This window comes from Equus quagga, chromosome 19, assembly GCF_021613505.1.
Source record: "Equus quagga isolate Etosha38 chromosome 19, UCLA_HA_Equagga_1.0, whole genome shotgun sequence".
NCBI classification, from domain to species: Eukaryota; Metazoa; Chordata; class Mammalia; order Perissodactyla; family Equidae; genus Equus; species Equus quagga.
In genome coordinates, this window is record NC_060285.1 from 37,502,858 (window position 1) to 37,520,592 (window position 17,735).

Sequence of the window (17,735 nt, forward strand, 5' to 3'; positions counted from 1 at the left end):
TAACAACAATTTTTTAAAAATTTTTTTCGTTATCTATCTATCTTTCTAGTTAGCTAGCTATCTCCACATTATTAAATTGCCTGGTGCTTGTTTAAAAGCACCTTGGCTGAGTAGATATTAATGTAAAAAAAGACTCAGGGTTTTATTTAGCCAAATGATAATTATAAATGATAATTTATTGAAGAGTCTATCTATTATAACTTTTTCATTGGAAAGGAAGTAAGATTCAATAACATTGTTGGAATCTGAGTTTCTAAATTTCTCACTCATTGACACCTGAGTTCAAATGTAAGATTAGAATTAATGGCAAAATTAATTAGGCAGGCAAGTTTTCAAGAGTTTCATAGAGTTTCAAGAGTGGCATAATATAGAAAGAAGGTCAAAGGTCAAACTAAAAGTAAAGAGGAATTATATATCATTTCAAAAAACGGATATTCTAAATTTCAGCAAGAAAGTCCGGGAATTTATTGAAAATTATATTGCCTAGAAAAAAAAGATGAAAATATTAGATTTGATATAAAATGTTCACAAAGTAGTTTTTTATTGATTCCAGTTACCATTAGAGCAGCATATAATGGGTCAAAATTAAACTGTACCTTTCAGGCTAATTCAGGAAGAAAAAGAATCTACAGAGTTACGTGCTGAAGAAATTGAGAATAGAGTGGCTAGTGTGAGCCTGGAAGGCCTGAATTTGGCGAGGGTCCACCCAGGTACCTCCATCACTGCCTCAGTTACGGCTTCTTCACTGGCCAGTTCATCTCCCCCAAGTGGACACTCAACGCCAAAGCTCACCCCGCGAAGTCCTGCCAGGGAAATGGATCGGATGGGAGTCATGACACTGGTATGATGATGTGTCCAGAGAACCCTCATCTCCTTTAGGAGTAATGATGCAATAACTGAAACTTATTTGGTGTTTATTCTAGTCTAAGGACTTCCTGTGTGTTTTATTGTTTCTTTTTCTTGTTTTTTTACAACATCTCTAAGTGATAGGTGTAATTATTAATTCTACTATGAGATGAGGAAATGTAGTCTACGTAAGTGTAACTTTCCCACGGTCCCATAATAAGTCAATGGAAGAGCAGGAATTTAAATATCACATTGGAAATCTGAATAACTCAAACTATTAAGTACACTGATGATATCTTGGTGAACTAAATTAGGGCTAGGTGGGTTTTTTTGACACACCAAATTACAAAAATTATTTAATTGTTTCAATACACCAACATAGAATGCTCTAATTTTATAATATAATATAATTTTAATAAGAAGAGCCATTAAAAACAACAGCAGCAATTTCCCAATTTTTAGATTTCCATGTCAATATTCTCACCCTTCTTTATTCTTTATTTATTTATCTTCATATTTAACATTAAAAGTTGGAAACCTAAAGTAGGAAGTACCTTGAACATAAGTCAGAGAAAATCAAAGTATTCTGCTAAAAATAATACAGGAAAACCTCTGGAAAATATGGTTGAAATGAATGCTGAATGCCATGGTGTTTAGTCATTTAATTCTCATTATGACATTTGGAAGTCAAAGGGCATTATCGTAATAGAGTAGAGGTAACTGAGCCTTTGAGAGTAGGAGTAAGTGGCCCGTGCTCAACACAGCTAGTAAGTGGAGCTGGGTTTTTCTTCAAATTTGCTAACTCAAAAGCATGTCCTATTCTGTCTTTTTTTCTTGTGATTACCTGGAAATGTGTTGAAATAACAACAATAATGAAGATTTAAATATTCTGTACTGTAAAATTCTATGTTTTTGTAGTGAATATTAAAACTATATTATTAAAACAATAAAGTTCCAATTAAAAATAAAAGTTTGGGAACAGAGATTAATTAAAATTCAAATAGGCCACATAATAGTTTATATACTGTCAAGTCTAGTACATATACAAGAAAAGGAGGAGATATTAATGATACTACAGAAGAACATGAAATATAGAGAGAGTTTCTGGTCAGAAGATTGTGAAGCTACCATAAAAAGTGTTACAATGTCTGTATCTGTGCGTGTGTGTGTGTGTGTGTGTGTGTGACATCTGAACAACAAAGTTTAATTTATTTCTGTGTCATCTTTAAATAAATATGTTGCAAAAATGTGTATTGTGGCTAATAACTTATAACAATTATGTATATTAGAATTAATTATATAAATGCACATATATGTGCATACTCTTACCTCTAGGGGAAAACTACCTTATAAATAATTTTATTTTTATCTTCACAAAACTTGTTATGTATATAGATTTGGGTATCTTTTTCTTTAATTTTGCAGTTGAGAATTGAAACAGGAAACTTTTTACATGGCGAAGCAACATTTCTCATATTCAAACTCTTTACAATTATAAGACTTCTATGCAATAAAGTCTGCATAAAAGAGAAATGGTGAAATTAAAAATATAAAAGAAAGGTTTACCTCCTTAAGCCATTGAGTCCTCTATTCTGTGCTCATTCTAGACTTGATGTTAAAGATATTTTTGAAATAGACAGCACAGATGATGGCCAGTCAAAACAAAGGCCAGCTCATCAGAACTGACCCCACCCAGGCACAGGACAGCTTTTAGCCAACGTGCTCAGATACGCTAGCCCAGTATACTGAGCTACATTATGATCTTGTTTTAGAAATCTAGGAACACACATCTGATTTTATTAACTAAAAATATTATCTCTGGCTTAGTTTCTGCATAAATAATGTATGCTGCGTATATTGATGACCTACTTATTATCAAAGGCTACAGTATGAATCTTGGCCCACAGAGCATAATTTAGTCAGCATTCAGGGCAAACAAACTTTGGTTATTTCTGTACTGCTATTATTTCCTTACATTCTACAACAGAGTATTTTTCCCTTTTAAGTATTTTCATAAACATTGGCATCACAATCCTTGACAGAGTTATTATTTGTTGACAGTGTTATTATTTTTGTAATAATAAAATAACATGTATATAATCATTTAGAAGTGATGTTTGTGTACATGTGAAAAGGATACCACTGCTTTCATGCATTTTCTTGAACAGTTAGTCATGAATAAATCAGTGGTACATGAATTTTATTACACTATAATTAGAGTACTTAAAAAATATTTAGGAATTTTCCTGAGGGTGAAAAAGTATTTAGAATGTTTAATATCTGACTCATAAAAACAAGAAATGAAATCCAGGAAGTTCTTATCACCGAATAAAACTTTATCATCAAATTCTTGTACCTGTAGAAGATATTGGAGGAAAAATAATTTTGCCGAATATAATTTATGTTTTAATATTCAGAGAATAATTAGAAATTTTAGGAGCAGAAAAGCTGAGATTGAAAAAATATTGTATTCATTTGTATTGTATATGTTCATATGTTTTGCCAACATTGTTATTTGTTCTGATAATAAAGAGTACTTGTATTTATTTTACCTCATTACAAATCCATAAGCATGAATAACATGATGGCAATATCTAATTGGAATATTGAATGGAGTAAATCAACCCATTTTCCAATAGCAACAAAAATGTAAAGTAGAATAGTTTGAGAAAAATTGTTTTACTTATATAAGGAAAATTAGCAAAGATACTAAGTGAATAAGGTTTGTCTGGAATTGTAAAGAATTAACTATTTTTTTTAAATTCTGTAGAAAAGCACTGACAAGAAAACACTAGTCACAGAAACACGTAATACCGAGGCCAGAGCTTTTGGTATTTGAGAACTGGGGGGTTGTTAGGATGCCAGGAAGTTTGAGATCCCTCAGGAACAGCGTACTTGCCCAAAGGAGGCCCAAGGCTCTGCATAGACTGGGCAAAAAGGACTGTTATAAACTCCATATAAGATCCATTGGATCTTCATTTATACACAATTTCTTCATTCCCATCTATATTTTCTTAGGAGGATATAGTCCAGTATTTATTTCTGGCCTGCTCACTCCAAATGCGCTTTATATTCCCTACGGTCCATGGCTCATATCTCATGCACATACACACGACCCCATCATGAAGGCATGCCCCATCCATACCGTCTAGGAAGTCCCCTCTCTAACTCTCAGGAGGAGTGCTTTTATAGTGGTTAAAGACATTTATTTACAGAAGACTGGAATGAAAAAAAAGTATAGCCAAGTTATAGATATTATTTAAACTTGTAACATTATCAAATGGTAATCATTAATTAGACCTATTTTCTGTTGTTTTTGTTATTGCCAATCACAGCCAAGTGATCTAAGGAAACATCGGAGAAAGGTATTGTAAACATCTACATGATTACTAGTTGAATATTGTTTTCTATGAAAGCTGTAAAATTATATTCCCTCTAGTTGAAGCATTTTATTAACAGAAAAAAATAAATATTACAAGTATTTAAGTGTTATTGAATTGTTTAAATATGATCATAAGAGTAAATGCATCAAAATAAAATTGTTTATGCTTTCTAGGGTAATGATTATATTATGAGGACTAAATATCCTTGTTTTCCACAGAATATTTAGACTACTGTTGATAAAATTAGATAGTTTATTGTCCATACTAGAGCAATGCTGCTTGTTTTAAAAAGTAGGTTTTTCTACTATTCAGGCATGTGAGACCAACAGATCAGGAGACGACTGCCAGTAAAGATAGCTTGTTACTCACGTTTCCCAAGAGAACGGGCATACCATGCTGTGTAGGGCAAGCAGAAGCACCAGGGTGGGTCAGGAGGCAGACAGAATGAGGGGAGAACGTGGGCAGGAGCCCTCACTGTGGTTCTTATGGGAGAGGCAAGGCAAGGCAGGGTAAGCAGGCTTAGGACTGGCTAGTTTGAATAATTTCAGTGGCCTCTAGGGTTATAGGGGTTATCTCTAGTTGTCTAATCCCTGGCCTGGTATGGTGAAGGCAGAGGAATATTGCCTCCTAGGGTACAAGAGTCAAATAGAAAAGATGGTTTGGGGTACTGGTCTAGATTGGTCAGTTAGCATATGGAAGGTGCCCTCCAGGGAAGTGTTTTGCTTTCTCTAAGAATTAGCGAACTCCTGGAGGGCATTCTATCCTGGGTCAGCATGACCCCAGATGATGGAGCATCAAGAATACAGAAAATGTGAAAATATAGTTAATATACTGCTTTCCTGTTTGGTATGACATCAATAGAATAAATATTGGATATGGGTAACAAAGTGGACTTCAGTTTTGACACAAAATGACATCTTGTTAGATAACTAACAGCAGAGGTCAGACTCACAGGATATCACATAGGAAAGATTTCAAAGATTCAACCTACTATCCAGGGCATAAATATTTTTCAGCATCCTCTTGGTGTAGTAGTCAGTCTATGCCTAAACAATTCTGGAACCAGAGAACTTTTTTTAATTAAGGGAATCTATATTATGCTTACATGGCTTAGGTTGAAAGAATTTTCTTTTTCTTTTTCTGGGGAAAGAATTTTCTTTTTCTTTTTCATCTCTCTTCCTATAGCACCTTTTCCTTGATACTACCAGTTAGTTCTCAAGTGTCAAATTAACCATGCATGATGTTCTTATTATTTGTCTTTGACTTTCTCCACCACTTAAAACGACTATACTGGGAATTTAGGAAGAAATCTGAATGGGTAATATAAAAGAAATTCAGTAGGTATAAGAAAAAGCAGTCACAAAAGAAGATTCTGTCCAGAAATGCAGCCTCAGGGAATTGAGGGAGTAAAGAGATGATTGGTATAAAGGTAGGTCATGGGAAGAGGACCATAAACTAAAAATTGCTGTATGTCAGAGTAAGAAGTTGCACACATGATTTCATTTCCACTTCAGAAAAACACATTAAAATAAGTATTATCACTTCCATTTTATTGATGAGGAAACTTAATCTTAGAGTAGGTAAGTCGTTGGCACATGTCATTCAACAAATAAGAGAAACCAGGATTCAAATCCGTCTCTGATTGTAAAGCCTTTCTCCTCCACTTTGTGTCTGTTGTATGAGCTCTAAGGGTTATTCAGAGAATGGTTTTTGTATGACATTTTCAGAGGCTGATATTTGAGTTGGCATAGTTTGACTGGCAGTGTGGAGAGAGGAGGGTATTTTCTAAGAGGGGGTTTCAGGAAAAAAAATCTGGAAGTAGAAATGGTCAAGCCTAGCAGAAATAGTCATGGAAAACAACCATGGTTAGATCATGGAACTGTGAAGACGTAAATACATATCAGGAAGAGTTTGGAAACACACTTCATGAGTTTAGAGAGATGTGAGTTTAGAAAGGATTTGCCATAATATTGACATTATGCTGAAAGTAGTTCTTGAAAAAGATTCTTCTGGTGGCCGTAGGCTAGTCGAAATGGAGAGAGGAAATCCTATTAAGATGCCTCCCTAAACTGTTAAAAGTAACGCTGGCTTGGATGACAAGAGCCCAGACAGTTTTATTAAGTTTCTCCAATGCATGAGGTCTTTGTCATATATGAACACATTTATGCATAATAGCTTAATGTATAAACAAGCAAGATGTTGCATAGATACAAGATGAGAACACAGCTTTAACATTTTTGCTGTAACCATATTGAGGAACTTTTTTTCCATCAGAACTTCCAGAGCCATATGTCTTTTAGTTTTGCCCTCCACAATCTTTCTCTCTCTGTGTATGTATTTTAATGCACAATGATGGTATTTTAAAAAATGCATCATTGTTGTAAAAAAAACTCTCAACAATTAAATTGACTCTTGAAAAGTCTTATATAGTATCTCTGACAAAATTTATGGTATCCCTGAATTGTTCTAGATTCTGAAATAAATTCTTTAAAGAAATTCCTTTCATCTCATCTTCTTGGGTTGTTCTGTATGCTTTTTTCAATTTTCCCATGAGAGGTAGTGAAATGAAACAATTTGCAAGAATTATGTTCTTAACTTTTATTATTCTCACTTTACAAAGTAAAGTTTTTTTCCTTATAAACTGCAACTTGTTTTTTAAACATCCTGGAACACATTTCATTAGCCTGATCTAAAGCACTTTATCTGATAAAGGTGTATTTTGCCAACATTTCTTCTTAGTTCAAAAATCTCCCTCTTGAAAGACGTCCATGTTATGATAACCTGACTATGCATAATCTTTTTTTATTGAATTAATTCAAATATACGTTGAATAACTTTCTGGAAAGCATTTACTTCTGGATATATTGAAATGGATTCCAGGATAGCTTTTTCATAGTCCCTGGATATTGGTCTATAGTGTTTATTAACTTTAAGTAATATTTTTGTGTAGTGGGTCCATTTTTTTTAACTGGAATGTCTTCACTTTTAAATAGTTATGATAGTCATACTCGTTAATAATGTGACTTTGTACGTGTAAGACCTATATGCCCCAAGTGTCTTTGTATTGTTTTTGTATTAGAATTACTCAAATAGCTTTGCTTTAATGATTCTCCACTTCCATCAGTTTCATTTGAAAATTAGAAGGAGATCATCTGAATGTATTGTTTTTGATTCTAGATTGCAGTGGTGGAAGAAGATGGTCGGGAGGATAAAGCAACAATTAAATGTGAAACTTCTCCTCCCCCTACCCCTAGAGCTATCAGGATGACTCACACGCTCCCTTCTTCGTACCACAATGATGCCCGAAGGTATGACTCTCAGCACACTGCAGGTTCTATGCTCCCCTTCCGAAAATATCCCTCTCCCTTTCAATGTTGTCAAATAGACTGCTTAAAAATTTATACAAAAAATTTGATTAGCGCTAGAATTCTTTGTTGGGGCATTGTCCTGCTCTCTCTCCCCAATATCATTTGTGAAAAAACCAAAATTTCCATTCTGAGAATATTTTTAGTTTTAAAATTAACTGTATGTTTGCAATCTTGTTATTAGCCAGTGTTGATAAGAAGAGCTCTTCTATTTTTGGCCTATATTTCTTATTAAAATAGAGTCAGGCTAGAGAAAGGATGTACTAAGAAAGTAACAAAAAGCTGAAGGGATCCTAGGACAAGACTATCAATTTGGCTTATAGTGTAAAAGTGATTAAGGTCTGAAAAGTCCATAATTGCGCCTCACATACTTTCAGCAGACAGGTATGTACATGACCGTATGGGTGCTTGTGCTGCCCGCTAGAACAGCTCCTCAGGCAGAAAGTTCTTAGAAACGAAAAAAAGCAAATTTGCCAAAATTTTAAAAGAAAAGGTAAGTTTACGTGGGGAGAATATCCCATTTGTCATAGTGACTCTTCATACTGTCCTTTCCCTCTGCATAAAAATTTGCAAGCAGATCTCTATAATACTGATGTAAATAAATCTAAGCATGCAATTTACATCTTAAGAGTGTGTCCTTTCTTATCACTTGCAGCTCTTACCAATTGCAGCATCTCTGGACACATAATCCATACAACAAAATGTGATGACTTAGTGATTAATACTTTAAGTAAGACTCTATCTTCTAAATGATTTATGTATATCTGAAAACAGAGCTTTTTGTGCTGTCAGGCATTTTGTTCTTCATATTTTGTTTACTTTTCACTTCTAATGTGGAAAACAAACACAGTTACTCCAGCTTCGAAATACATACTTCCTCCACTTTCAAAAAAGAGAGTGAATTATATTGTAACATATGAAAAGCTATCGCTTTGGAGTTTAGAGAGTGTGAACCTAGATTAATTAGGATGAATAAGTAAAGTTAAATAATTCATTATATTATTGTCAAATTAACAGTTGTAGGAAAAAATGATAGAAACATCTATTGAACCTCTCCGATTAATACAGTGTCAAATATTGATCAGGAATAGAGCCGAGACAAACTGCTTGAAAATCCTTTCACCTTATAATGTACCTAAAAGAATACCTGAGAACTAGAAGAAAACATATCCAGTGATCACTAGGGTACGTGATCTGTTGCTGTTAAATACCACCCAGACGACTTGAGACTAGATGAATTAGACTCTAAAACTGAGAGAGAGAAAGAAGGCTGGAGGAAAGTCCCATAAAACCAGGGGCTACAATAGCACCTTAAATTTCGCTATTGGTTATATTTAACTGTCTTATCATAGGTCATGACGTTTAAGATTACAAAAACAAGCTCCAAGAAAGAAATAGGTAAATGGTCAAGTGCTAAACAATAGATCGGTTAACAGGCAGTTAATAAGCCAATCTATGTTTATTGATTAGTTTGAGATTATACAAAAAATAAGGGAAAAAATAATTTGGAACCAAAAGAAATTTTTCTAGAGAAAATTTGGAGGCTAAGGGCCCATTGGCTGAGGAAACCACTCTTCAATGTGCTTAAGAATAAACGTGGGAAGAAAGGGAAACATCAACATTCAAAGTCTACTTGTTCCCTCTTGTGTGCCTTCACAAAGGAAACAAGCCTTGTGTACCTTGGGGATGTTGCACCAAAACTAGCAGTTTGTCCTCTTTTGTGTTTTGCAGTAGTTTATCTGCCTCCCTTGAGCCAGAAAGCCTCGGGCTTGGCAGTGCCAACAGCAGCCAAGACTCTCTTCACAAAGCCCCCAAGAAAAAAGGAATCAAGTCTTCAATAGGGCGATTGTTTGGTAAAAAAGAGAAAGCTCGACTTGGACAGCTCCGTAAGTAGGCGTGCACTTGACTTTCCACTGCCGCTCACTTTAGTCACTTCTGAGTGTCTATTGATTTTACATTTCATTTCATTTCTCATCTTTTCATTTCTTCTTTTTCCTACTTGACAAACTTTTTATGTTAATCAGCTTTGTAAATCCAATTTAGCTGAGTAATGCTTGACACAAGTCACAAGGGAAGACTATTTGTAAAACTTTCAGTCCTTGTCATTTCTCTGTAAATAACAATAGCTAGAATATGTTCAATGCTAACTGTGATGGACTCAAGGACCCTCTGAGGCAAGTTTTATTACTGTCATCTTTATTTATTGATGAGTAAACAATGTCTTAGTAATTCGCAGAACTGAGGTATTCATCCTAGTGCCAAAGTTTCAAAACCAGCTTAAAATCACTGAGTATCTTGTATCCATGTGTATAAACGCTTAACTCAGCAAATTTAAAGCTTTTCTGTTGAAAAAAATTGAGACGCTTACAAAAAATCTGAAAGAATTTTTAAAGTCACAATAAAGGATTATGATACATAGAACATAGAATGTAAAAGACAGGGTTACTTTGTTTAAAACTATCACAGCTTTCTGCTACAGCCTCTACAGCATGTAGGTGGGGAATGGAGGAAGGAATAGGATGCTAGAGATTGTTAATTATTATTAATGATTAATTGAATAAAATATAGATCAGTACATTTGAAATGACCCCAGGTAAATACATAAACATAGTTTAATAGCGGGAGACACGTATCTATATAGAAACTTGTCTGAAGCAAAAAGAACATGTAAAATGTGTTCCCGGAAACGATGATATAGACACTTGATTTTTTCGTTGTTGCCTTTCTATATATTTATTTCTTATTCTGAAATATCTTTTAATCATCTTGGTTATTCGTGATTGCATCTTTTTTTCCCCTCTTCTTCTATTTACCTGAGAACTAGAGTTAAATTACCGAGAAAGGATTTAGCTCCTACTTCCAATGGTAATTGCTGAACAGAGTGATACCAGAATTTCATAGCACCTCCTTTGGTTTCTCAAATAAAGGAATGACTATTCACAGGTCATGCCCCAACCCCCAGGGTTAGTTTCCTGCCCTGGCACCAAAAGGATTTCTGAGAATAATATTTATGTTTGCAGATTTAGGGCTGTGGTATTATTCAAACATGGCTTTGTCGACTTCCACAGTGTGAAACCCACACAAAGCATCAGAAGCCATGGGAAACTGATGTGTAGCTAGCTGTGTGATTAAGTGCTATTCAGCAGGAGAATTAATTCCTCTTTGCATTTCTGTTTCTCAGGAGAGGAACCCCTTAGGCTATAGAAAATAGTATTGCACAAGAAAAGAAGCAGGAAGATGGTTATTTTTTGGATATAAAATGTATAAACCAAAATGTTGTTTTAAAATTTGTTTTATTTTATTTGACAACTGTTTATATTCTTACCAAATTATTTCTCATTTCCAGTATATTATAGTGTAATTCACAATAGTGTGGATAGTTATTTTAAAATATTTATTTTAATGACATAGTAATCATTTTATTTTTTCCTATTTCAACATACATGTTCATCTTAGGCTCTATAATTTACTTTTCCCTTTTAAAATGTGCTTAATTGTCTTTTCACTTAGATTATCCTACTTTTATTTTATATTTAACTTTGATGAAGAATTACTAAATCATTAGGAATTTCGCTAATAATAGGCCGTCAAAATTGGAGTATCCTAGATACAATTTAAAATCTAGAAAACTATACGCCTTCTAGAAACGTAGCCTTTCCTATCCATTTTCAATGACTGTGTCTCTATGTCAGAACAGATGAGAACAGAATTAATTACAATTATATTCTTATGAACTTCATCCAAGTTAGAACCCAGCAATAGTTATTTGGGATCACATCATAGACTTGGGAAGATTTCAGAACCATGAGCAATTTTGTTTTACTCCACAAAACAACAGAGATAGAGGATAAACAAAGCTGAGTCATCAGCATGGTCAGGACTGCGATGATGATGAGGAAGTCAAAGACAGAAATCTATACCTCTGAAGCTGCATAGAAGCTACATTGAGGTTGAATCAAACCTCCTAGATAATCCAAGAAAAAAAGATGTTTATTGGAAATAAGACTTGAAGAAATATGAAGAAAATATAGACATAAATACATTTCAGGAAACCATATTGGTACCAGAAGAAAATTGTGCATGAGACAACTGGTACTTTAGTTGAAGGATATGGACTCATATGCCTGGACTCATATCCATTTGTCCTGGAAGGTATATCCAGGTTGTGAGGTAAAGATCATGAAAACTTATCAAACCCAGGGTCTGCCACCCCATGCTAATGACACATGCATCAGAAGAAACTAGGATAACATCTCTAGTGATTATGATTTTGATATCTTGATCTGGGAAATTCAGACACAGGAACACTGACAATGTTATTTCTTCTACTAGTAAAAATAGAGAGAGGAAATAAGATAGGATGGCATGGAAAGTAAGATGGTACTGAGATGATGGTGTCAAAGAACCAAATTTGAAATTTTGGGCCATGTCCTACTATTTAGAACTCTTAGTTGAAGAGTTTAGCACATAAGGACAGAGAAACGTAAGTTAACCTGAGAGTAGCTATGCTAAATGCCTTTAAATGAAATATGGTGTGGAAAAAGAAAATGGTCTAAATAAAACTATGAAGATGTTCGCTTGGTTCCATCAGGAAGGATAAACAACAAGAGAGGAATTCTTAGTGATTCACAGAGGAGAATAGTGGTAAGGGGGTGTTGTTTGCCTTATATGACCATCTGAAAAGCTAGGTAATAAGGTAAACTTCAGATGACAGGTCAGTAGATATGACTACATTCGTAACCCCTAACTATGGAGAATCAAACTCAATATACATATTATCTGTTTTTACAAATATTTTACTAGCAGAGGCAATATAAATGTGGAAACCCCAGAACTCAAAGGAAACAATATTTGGAAAAGGATTTGCATAAAGCTAACAGAAACCAAACAAAATTATTTTATTCCAGAAATCTATTACAGCATGTTTTCCAAATGGTTGGTGATTATTCAGTCAAGTCACAGTAGTAGCACAGACAAAAGTTGGGTAGTAATAGGAGGTTTCAAGTTTTCAGATTTCTTATAGAAAATTCATTCTACTCTTATCAGAGGGTTTGACAGTTCTTGTTCAAAGTATTATTGCCCATAATGTAGCAGCAGGATTTGCGAACTAAAATATCTACTTGAAGGTACTTCAAGTGATGTGCAGGGTAGAAAATAACAGGAGTGACGTAGACTCGAATGAATCAATGAACATTGTTCTTCCATTAAAAGCATTTAAATTCAATTTTTAAGTACTATTCAGGAAAGATAAAACATTTATATGCACCAAGTCTACTTGAAGGTCGCAATGAATTTGAGGAGAGTGTCCTGGCAGATGAACTGCCTTCTAGCAGACTTGGGAATCTGACTTTAGTTTCTCGTTCTCTCTCTCTCTTTTTTTTTCATTTCTTCATTCACTCTCTTTCTATGCTACAAGTCCCAAGATGAAAAGATTCAGAAATAGGTTTGATAATTTCATTGAGGGGCATGGAGACAGCAGGGCTGATAAAGACTTCTGCTGATCTCCTGGAGCATAGATCCAGGATGTAATAGCATCCTTTTAAGACTTAGTAGCCCAGTGACCACAGCCTTTCCCCTGCTGATTCATGCATCCAGATACAATGCATCCCTGATATTTCCATTAATATTTAAACACGCTCATATCTAATCTATATTTTAAAAGTCATCACTTGATCCTGCCATCTTGCCTAAATATTGACTCATCTTTCCCTTACTCTTAAGATCCAAGCTTAAGTGAGTTTTCCACAACTGCTATTTTTACTTCCTCATCTGTCAATCACTTTACAACCTACCACAGCCTGACTTCCACACAAACTTCTAGAAACAAGTTCAATCTTAACCAACATAGAAGATTGGTTAGGACAAGGAAGGTTAGATATTATCAAAGCAATTCAAGAGGAGGTAACACACTCATAATTTTTACAATGATGTGAACTTAAGAAGCTGTATATCTGAAATAGGAGACATCCTTCTAAAAACAGATTTTAAAAGAGTTTGGTACTGGGGCCGGCCTGGTTGCACAGCAGTTAAGTTCGCACATTCCACTTCGGAAGCCCAGGGTTGGCTGGTTCGGATCTGGGGTGCGGACATGGCACCGCTTGGCAAGCCATGCTGTGGCAGGCGTCCCACATATAAAGTAGAGGAAGATGGTCACGAATGTTAGCTCAGGGCCAGTCTTCCTCAACGAAAAGAGGAGGATTGGCAGCAGATGTTAACTCAGTGCTAATCTTCCTCAAAAAAGAAAAAAAAACAGGAAGAGTTTGGTGCAAAGTTGTATCTATAACAAATAATAGATATAAGTAAATAGCATAGACACATAAGAATAGTGTCAGGAAAGCCACTTGTCAAAATAAACTGATAATTGGAAAAACTTCCCCAAAGGGGAATTATGAAATCCTTATTATTACTTTTGTTTAGTAGTTTTAAAATTTAAAGAAAATAAGTAAAGTGAAGGTTTACCTTATGTGAACAGAATATACAGATAGGTGGAACTATTCAAAAACTCTCATTTTTGCCTCTATCTGCTTACTTGAAGAGAAAGATTTCTCCCAAAAAAAAGCATTAACAAGAGGGCATTGAAGCCCAAGAGGGTAGAGATTTTGAGGAAAAAAAACAAAACAGATAATCTAAATTCATGTATTTCTTCACACTTTGAGTGAATAAGCACAGCCACTGTTGAACGCAGAGTACCAATCATGGACTTTAGGAAAATGGCTAAAACGTAGCTGATGGCTTTGAGGAACTTCCATTTTTTAAGATGGATAGTCCATAAACATATTCAAACTTTTATTTAAAACAAAACAAAAACTTCAGTGTATTTCTGGCCCAGAAAAATTTTACCTGATACATTGTCTGTCCTATCAGGACAGCTAGGAGACAAGGGCTCTGAACCCCAAGGTCCATGATTATGCATCAATAATTGCAATCTTGACTGGCTTGACTTTTAATTTTGTCTGAAGGCATTAACCTATTTTGAAGCAAACCAAATTAAACTGTGTTAAATATAGGCATGTCAGGCAACACTCGCTTGTTTCTTTGACAAAGTTACTCAGTAACAGAACAGGAAGGGCAGTGGACAAGCTGTGACTCATGACATCCCTGTGGACAAGATGTCAAAATGGGGCCTGAGTGATGGAAGACTTGGGTGGATTTATAACTGGTTGAATAATCCTCTACTAACAGTGCTAATGAGTGGAGTGATGCCACCTTCGATAAAGTTTCCAGTGGCATGATTCAGACTCATTCTGTCGTTGGTCAATACATCACCCAATCACTTGCACATGAACATTTCAACAGTGCAGATTTATGGATTACTGATATGGAGAGGAATCACAAATGAAAAAATTCGTGTTATTTATAAAAACTATCCCCAAAACTGAGATATGGAGGGTTCAAAATATCCCTCTCTAAACATATAGCTCTTGGAAGCATTTTTTTATACGAAAAATTTAGAAGTTTAATGTGACTCTAAAGTCAATATATTAGTCAATAAAGGTATGCCACGTTAATAGACACTGGTCCTCCCAGGTCTTCAAAGAGCCCTAATGGCTATAAAGAAAAATGAAGAGAACACATGTGACCAGCCCAGATGATGTTAACAACGAATGGTAAGGATGAAAAAAATAGGCCATTGACAGGCAATGCAGCAGAAGGAGCAGAAGTCAAAGAAAAAGAGATTTTCAAGAATGGAGAATTGATCAGATAGAACCAAGTACAGCAAAGCTGTGAAAAAACAGTAAAAAGAGAAAAATATATTAAATTTGAAGAGGCAGAATCCCCAATTATATAAAATTATATATATATATATATATATGTATCTCCCCAGACATATAAAATGCGTATATTGTTGAGTAAAAACAATAAAGGCTACTTTCACAAATTTTCTTTAAGTGCACTTGAGAAGCAATATATTTCACAGAGAATTTTTGCCTGCTAAATTGAAGTTCCGTTTCCTTTATGATCATCAACCAGATTTTATTATAATTGTCTGAACTCATTGACCTACTATAATCAGCATAATGAAGAAAACAATTTCACAGTGACAAAAAACAGCATCAACATTGCACCAGCATTGTTTAGCAAGCACCTTTTCACACATAAAATTTGAGTGGCTGTGCTGGCCTTTACTCAAAAACTTAGATTGTTCCTGGATCTTATGGGACCAACAGATATAAATTCCACAAATTGTCAATTAGAGACGCACGCTCTTCATGGTGAAAGGGCCTGTCTTTGAAGAAAGCAGTATTTAGCTTCCCTTGTGAATGCATTTATTTCACACTCTTTGTGAGCCAGGCACTGCACCTGGGGACAGCCTGCAGAGATCTAACAGACTAACAGACATGAAACCACTCAGTAACTGTTTATAAATTGAAGCGTGTTTACATACGAAATGAGTGGTATGGATTAATACTGAAGGGAGGTCAAATGAAAGAAAGACGAAGCTGCTATCAGCAGCAGATTACAGTCTTGATCTCTCTGGAGTAAGAGCTTCCTTTTTGTACAATGACAGAGCCCTCTGCTGGACAAATGGAGAGGCAGAGACTGCAATGTGGGTTTTGGCCAGAAATTCCTACAGACTTGTACGTCAAGGGCCAACATGAAATAAATTATTCTGAATGGAATCTAAACCCCAGGCAAAACAGAGATAATTGCCTTCACAATCTAAATGAACGGATATCTCTACTCAGTACCCCGCATAGGTCTGGGCACATGAGGATTCCTTAAGCTCCTCAGCCTGGATCTTAGTAAGCCTCACACTTTGCTGTACTTTCCTTGAAATGCTCTAAGACCCTCCCTCTGGTGCCTTGGGCAGCTAGGGCTGGCAGTGCCATCTGGGCAGGGCACCCTCAGCCGAGACCTTGACCTGTGTGGGTCCAATTGCTAGAAGCATTGAATTTTCTCTTATTTTTCAGACCCTAGGACCAGCCAGGGAGGGAGTGCTATCTGGGCAGGGTACCTTACCCAACCAAACTGTGTGGACCTGGGTCCCTGTTTCTCCTCTTCAGCATGTTCCCTGACTCTCTATTGCCTTCCTTGGGGTTGACCAGATACCCTGGGGAGCCCAGAAACTCGCACTTATGGAGTTCTGGGCCAGTGGCCTGACCCCAGTTCCAGGAGAGTGCTCTGACAAGTGAATCACTTTCTCCTCCTGTGGGATGAAACCACTAGATTGTTGCCCCGTTGATTTGGGGTTACTCAAAATGTTTGTATAAAAAGGGGATGGGAAAAAAAATGCTTGACTGGGACCCGCAGACCGTAGGAGTGGTCCTGTCTCAACACTTCCAAGTCCTCGATGATCTCACAAAAGTGTGTGTGCCTGAGTGATAAATAGCCCAGAACTTCACTGAGAGCAGGGATTTTAGCACAGGCTTTTGCAAGTGCAACCGCTAGAGGGCCACTGATAAGGGGATAAGCAGTTTTTTACCTGAGCATCCACGGAATCATGGGACTCAAGCCTTCTGTGCCTGAGCACCTTATACCATGAGATGGGTGGAGTTAGTGATGCTCTGTCCACATTCCTAATGGAGCTGCTGGAGAGCTAGTAACCCCCAGCTTTCACAGGCCTGTGTTTCTCATCAGAGGCACTCTTTCAATTTTAAGACGGACAAACTAGGGCCAGCCACGGTGGCCTAGTGGTTAAGTTCAGCACACTCTACTTCGGCAGCCCAGGTTCAGTTCCTGAGTGCAGATCTACAGCACTTGTCAGTCAGTGGCCATGCTTTGGCGGTGGCTCACATACAAAAAGAGGAAGATTGGCAGTGGATGTTAACTCAGGGCAAATCTTCTTCAGCAAAAAAAAGTCGGGGGGAACTACAGGGTTCTCTACTCATCAAGGGATGTTTAGAATTCTTGTCCCCTAGTAAATATCAGTTGCACTTCACAGTCATTGTCATCTAAAAATGTGCTCCCCTCCCTCCAGTAAATACACAAATATTTACATTCCCTCTGGGAATAGGTACTTTCTCCAGTTGAGAACCACTAGTATATAGCACTGCCCCACAAAAATATGATGTGAGTCACATATGTAATTCTTAATTTTCTAGTAGTCACATTAAGAAAAGTAAAAAGAGACAGGTGAGATTAATTTTAATAATTTATTTTATTTAAACTGATCTAAAAACATTATCATGTCAACATGTAA

General features: G+C 35.9%; 1 protein-coding gene across 1 annotated transcript in view; it reads left to right on the forward strand.

Annotated features, from left to right (window-relative positions):
* PPFIA2 (PTPRF interacting protein alpha 2) overlaps positions 1-17,735 on the forward strand; it is a 444,237-nt gene that overhangs the window by 362,558 nt on the left and 63,944 nt on the right. Inside the window, exons 16-19 of the mRNA XM_046646383.1 lie at positions 604-841; positions 4,182-4,211; positions 7,407-7,537; positions 9,326-9,480. Coding sequence (XP_046502339.1) covers positions 604-841; positions 4,182-4,211; positions 7,407-7,537; positions 9,326-9,480 — 554 coding nt within the window. The remainder of the gene's footprint in view (positions 1-603; positions 842-4,181; positions 4,212-7,406; positions 7,538-9,325; positions 9,481-17,735) is intronic.